The sequence below is a fragment of the Megalobrama amblycephala genome, linkage group LG4, assembly GCF_018812025.1.
Source record: "Megalobrama amblycephala isolate DHTTF-2021 linkage group LG4, ASM1881202v1, whole genome shotgun sequence".
NCBI classification, from domain to species: Eukaryota; Metazoa; Chordata; class Actinopteri; order Cypriniformes; family Xenocyprididae; genus Megalobrama; species Megalobrama amblycephala.
In genome coordinates this window covers 12,258,561-12,264,911 of record NC_063047.1, presented here as the reverse complement: position 1 = coordinate 12,264,911, position 6,351 = coordinate 12,258,561, and the positions used below count along the sequence as shown (strand labels likewise).

At 35.8% G+C, this 6,351-nt stretch overlaps 1 protein-coding gene across 1 annotated transcript; it reads left to right on the top strand.

Annotated features, from left to right (window-relative positions):
* The first annotated feature begins 1,322 nt into the window (after positions 1 to 1,322).
* On the top strand, positions 1,323 to 5,724 carry LOC125266685 (chymotrypsin-like elastase family member 2A). Its single transcript, XM_048187569.1, has 8 exons — positions 1,323 to 1,430; positions 1,572 to 1,660; positions 1,964 to 2,061; positions 2,224 to 2,352; positions 3,773 to 3,909; positions 4,072 to 4,217; positions 5,210 to 5,362; positions 5,599 to 5,724. Exons 1-8 carry the CDS (start codon positions 1,391 to 1,393, stop codon positions 5,614 to 5,616), a joined length of 810 nt encoding a protein of 269 aa, XP_048043526.1. The 5' UTR covers positions 1,323 to 1,390; the 3' UTR covers positions 5,617 to 5,724.
* Positions 5,725 to 6,351: the final 627 nt, after the last annotated feature.

Here is a 6,351-nt window from a genome sequence, read left to right as displayed (position 1 = left end):
ATTTTAAATAAATTTTATGATTCAATAGAGTGTTATTGACTTAAATGTATTTATGATATGATTACTTTCAGTCTGACAATGAAAGATGAACTGTCAAACCATCTTATTTTTACTTTTGTCATACAAAGTACACAGCATATAAAGTCAGAGGTGTGCTCAGTGAGTTCAAAGGTGCTATATCTTTTGCTGAATTTCTGACCCAAAAAAGCAAGGAATACGGGCATAGGTCAGTCCTGCTGCTAACATCTTTCCCCTGAGAACTTATCATCTGCTGTGCTGACCTTATTCAAACTTGACCACAGGTTATACCTACAGTACATTTAAATTTAACATTGTTCACCGTGACTAAGAGGGGAAAAAACAACATATGTTACAACTTGGAAAAAAATATAAATTTACATTACAGTTAAAAAAATGGGTGCAGTAAGGTTTTTTTTTAAAGAAATTAATAGTTTTATTTAGCAAGAATGCAATACTTTGATCATAAGTGACAGTAAAGACTAAAATTAAATTGTTACAAAAAATTATATTTCATACAAATACTGCTCTTTTGAACTTCTTATTCATCACAGAGTGAAAAAATGTATCAAGGTTTCCACAAAAATATTAAGCAGCACTACTGTTTTCAGTATTGATAATAATAAGAAATGTTTCTTGGGCACCAAATCAGCATATTAGAATGATTTCTGAAAGATCGTGTGACACTGAAGACTGGAGGTAATGTTGTTGAAAATTCTTTGCAACCACAGGAATAAATGACATTTTCAAATTTATGAAAATAGAAATTGTAATAATACTTCACAATATTACTTTATTATTATTATTATTATTATTATTTACTTTATTTATGATCAAATAAATGCAGCTTGGTGAGCATAAGAGACTTTTTTCAAAATTATTTAAAAAATCTTACTGACCCCAAACTTTTGAACAATATTGTATGTGCTAGCTAGCGAATTGTCACAGTTTTTATTTATTAATTTTTATTCATCTTTATAAACATTTCAAACATTACTTCCCATAAAAAAGTTCAGGAAACACACACTCAACATGACTTAACATGTTGCTCAGATATCACATGAAATATAAACTGTATATTTCTCTACAAATGATGCTCTCTTTCTAATATGAATGCTAAATTGTCAAAGACTGTATATTAATATAAATTAGTTTAAGTGAACTGAGTCAAGACAGAGGTTTATGCATGAAGGCCATGTGAATGGATTCAAGGAAAGCATCTGTTCAGAAGCTGATAGGTTTTTCCAGGCAAAACAGGTGGAACGTTTCATGCAGCACCTATTTTATAATTTTGTGTGGTCAATGTGACATCACTAATAAAGAGGGTTTAAAAGTGGGCGATGTAAGTGTTCTGGCAGCTGACGGAGTCAACATGTTTGCCCTCATCCTAGCATCAGTGCTCATCGCTAGCGGTAAGAAGTCTGTAAACCTGAACAGAAGTGTTCAGGAGACTTAGACTTAGTAGCCTGCAACATAATGATTACAGATATTGTTAATGTTCTATTATATCTGCAACTGATGTTTTGAGGTTTTATTCTGAATTTCTACTACAGCCTTTGGGTGTGGAAAACCACCCATTGAGCCTCTCAGCTCTCGTGTGGTCAATGGAGAGGAAGCCAGACCCCACAGCTGGCCCTGGCAGGTATGTAGCACCATTTTGACTGCCTTTATTTCTCATTCTCTCTCATTACTACCTTTGTCTAAAAAATAGCCACCCTTACTGCCTCAGTTTTACTTTACACACTTTGCATCTGTTCCCTCTCATTACATTTATACATTTGGCAGACACTTTTATCCAAAGCATTTTACATAATTCAAGGCTTACATTTCATTATTTCATGCATTTATCTAACTGATGTACAATGATCTACTGTTTGAGCAGTATCTAAATTATATTTGTATATTTGATGGCACCATGCTTACTTTTTATGTCTCCCATGATTAGATCTCTCTGCAGTATCAGAGCGGTAGCTCATGGTATCACACTTGTGGAGGATCTATCATTGCCGAAAACTGGGTGATGACTGCCGCTCACTGCATCAGGTATAAGAGTCTAATCCAGTGTTCATCTAATTTATTAATCTCTGGTCAGTGCAGAATTCAATTAATTAAAGAGCTTTAAAATTCCTTTTCAAATGTTGTGAACATGAGGAATTCAGTAGCTTTCAACTGGATTTTAACCATCATTCATTTTCTCTCCTCTAGCTCTGGGCGCAACTACAGGGTGCATGTTGGTAAGCATGACCTGTCCGTATATGAGGACGGCTCAACGACCATCAGTGCTCAGAAGATCATTGTACATGAGAAATGGAACTCCTTGTTTGTGTCTCTTGGGTAAGTGTTAAAATTTGTAGGTTATAACTTTACATAACTTCTATTGCTTACATAACTTAAGCAATAGAAAGGTAAATCTTGTCAGTACCTTGATCGAATTCACAGATTTTAAACTCTCTGAAATACTTAATTAGGCTATTAGAACATTCTGCGGTTAAAGCTGCAGTCCGTAAGTTTTGCTTCTTTGTCGCCATCTCTGTTTGAAATCTGCAATTGCAGTTATTCACGGAATTATCATCTTTATGTGGGTTGTGCATCGGCACGGCTCCTCTAATGAATCTAATGTTTTGAGGAGAATGTATGGCTGTCAGTCAGCACGCTGGTGGATACTGTACAGGTACTTCGGAATCACAGATTGTATTCAATCCACTAGGGCTGGGCGATATATCGCATGTGATTGTCACGCGCATTTCGTCAGTAAAGCCGGTTCCCTGATTACCGCGAAATCGCCATCACCTGCTTTCAAATGGAGCGCCATTTAACAGACAGAACCGTAGATCACTGACAAGCTACGCAATATCGCGTTCATTATCGCAGATGAATCGCCTTCGATAATGAACGCGATATTGCGTAGCTTGTCAGTGAACTACGGTTCTGTCTATTAAATGCCCCTTCATTTGAAAGCAGGTGATGGCAATTTAGCGGTAATCAGGGAACCAGCTTTACTGACGAAATGCGCGTGACAATCGCATGCGATATATCGCCCAGCCCTACAATCCACCATCAAAATCTTTATGTAAACAGACGTGATGCAATGATGCAAAGACGAACGGCAGCATCCCGGAATTTCCCGCAGAAACCTACCAGTACCATTTGAATTAAAAAACATTATTTCAAGCTTACCGTTGTCAATTGGGCTAAGGTAAGGAGACTGGTTGGTTATGTACTTGCTCTAAATTTGATTTTGGATCATTTTTAACCAAAAAAAAGTTATGGTCAGCAGCTTTAAGTATTTTTGTATAACAACCACTACTAAGTTTTAAAATGGTAACCAATTTTCATAATAAAATAATTCTATCCACTTTATTTTAATTTATGTTGCTTGATATTGCCAACTGTTTTTATATTATTTTATTTATGATCATAATAATAAACACATTGGTTTGTTGAGCGAATAATGTACAGTTTACTGCACTTTGTTATTCTTCTAGTTATTTACCTAGTGGCCAATGAATCGGAAATCTCACACATTAAGAGAAAATAGCTTACTTCTGTGTTAACAAATAAAGTGGATTAAAAAATCACTTTATTATATAATAACTCAGATCAATTTTTGATTATACAGTACAGTCAGCGAGTCATAATATTGCTTCACATCCCATTCCTGATCACCCTGTTGGGTTTATTTTGTGACACTGACTGTGGACACCAACACAGTGAGTATTAACAACAGCTCTCTCTTGTGATTGTGCTCATTCAGAAACGACATTGCCCTGATCAAGTTGTCTGAGCCTGTGACACTGAGTGATACTGTTCAGTTGGGCTGCATTCCTCCTGCTGGCTCCGTCCTCCCAAACAACTACCCCTGCTATATTACAGGCTGGGGAAGACTCTCCAGTAAGTGTCACAAGACCTGACATACATGCATGTAATAATAACAAAATATTGTTTGAATATGGTTTGAATATACCTAGTGTATAAAAAAAAAAACCTTGCCATGTTAGTGTGGTAATCTGTACAGAACATTGGATAAACCAACATACTTTGGTTGTGTCCCAGCTGGAGGCCCTCTTCCTGAAAAACTTCAGCAAGCACTGATGCCCGCTGTGGATCACGCTACCTGCTCCAGGTCTGACTGGTGGGGTTCCACTGTCAAGGAATCTATGGTCTGTGCTGGTGGAGACGGCATTGTTGCTGGCTGCAATGTGAGTAAAGTTATTCTGTCTGTGTTCATTGATAAATTATCATGTGCCACTTAATTTGTGAGACATATTAGCTGAAGTTTACAGAGTACCTTAACGTAACTCATTTAAGCAATATGACTCAAGTAAGATCGAGTGCCGTTGTTCCAAATTTGCTTTTATACAGTGAGGTAAACAAACAGTTAATATTGAATAACTTACATTTTAGACGCAATGTTGCCACTTTTCTATTTTGGCTCCTTCAATGAATATAATTCCAAACTAAGCCACACAAGCAACCACATGTTGTTTTGTTGCTGAATGATTTAGTGTCTTGAACAAATCAGTTGAATGAATGATTCAGTGACTCACTCTTATAGACAGAAGTCACTTGCCGCCACCTAGGCTACTGGCAGAACAATGGGTGCGTCGTGGTAGGTCGTGAATCAGTATATTGTGTACATGACTTTGGGCACTGGGAAGGACAGTACAGTGATGATGATTTCCAGTGACATGACAACGCCCTCATTGTACAACATCACTATTGGTATTTATGGACAACAGCAGAACTGATATCTTTCTGACATTATTTTTTAATAGTTTTTTTAAAATACATTATGATAGTTATTTTCTTTGTTACATATACCTGCAACATTTCAGCCGTAAATAAACTATAAATGTTAGCAAAATTATTTTCAATATCTGTTGAGCGAGGTAGGTTTATGCTGAATATAATTAAATAATGGTTTGTAAAAAAAACATCTATCGTGTGACATTATGTGGCTCACGTGATTTATGTTTCACGCTTCTCATTCTCAATTTACAGTATTTATAAAGCACAATAAAAAAAACAGTAGCTGACCATTGTACTGAATAATATCAATTTAAAAAAAAAATAGAAAAAAGACAATCAAATTCAAATACCGGGACTCATTTTTGTATGATAAAGAATGCTATTGGCAATATAGGACAATTAGTAAACAAATTGCTTTTTTTTTTTTATCATCATCTTGCAGGGTGACTCTGGCGGTCCTCTGAACTGTAAGAACTCTGACGGCAACTGGGAGGTGCACGGTATTGCCAGCTTCGTTTCTGGTTTGGGCTGTAACACTCAGAAGAAGCCTACTGTCTTCACCCGCGTGTCCTCTTTCAATGATTGGATCGACAAGGTACACCATGATGCATTAACAGAAATAATGTATTCACTGTGTACAATTGAATGCATAATATGCATGCATCAAATACTGAAGTTTAGTTATACTAATACAATTCTTTAAATTCTGTCTAAAGCCATTCTGGTTAACAAATCCCTGAGCTTTGGAAATGACCAAAAGAATATTAGAGAGATTTGCATGTGATGAATTAATTAGATGTCGTTCTTCCTTTTTCTCTTTGCTTATTGAAGGTCATGATGAACAATTAAGATGGACCAAGGATGCTGACTTTATTTTAATACAAAAAAAAAAAAAAAAAACACCAAGAAAACAAATAAAGAAATACATAAATACAAATAAATAATTGCTCAACAAGGGATCAACTTCCATCAGTCTTTTTTTCTTTTTCCACTCTCCCACACTGATTCAATATAAAATGCCAAATGTTTACCCAAATATTAATCTAAACTCCAATTATCTGAATAAAAGCATCTTCTGATTAAGCACCAGAGAGTTTGAGGAAGGCATCTATATGTTGCCTCTATGTCAACCATGATGAATGCAGCAGATCTGAATTGTCAGATACTGTATTTTAAAGATTGCAGTACCTCAGAGAACAATAGATCATTTGGCCAAAGGAGGTGAGGCTATCTATGATCGCTTCCCACTCAAGTGTAGGAGGAAGGGATGCTAATCATGACCTGCTGACATGCAACAATATCATGTGAAAACAGCACATGGATGATCAGGGATCTGTGGGTTTAAATAAAAATGTGTATTTTTCATTGCCAAATTCTAAAAGATAATTTAAAGATAATGTTAAGTGATTGCCAGTGGTAAAATGTAGAATGGCAGCTGTTGAGGAAAACAGATAAGTTTAGTTTTTGAGAGTGTTGTTGCACTCTTTAATGTGATTATATGAATGCTTCTGTATACCTGGTTTAACTTAATGAAATTCTGAAATTCAAAAAGTGAAATGTGTGCATGAATGCTTTTACTGGAAG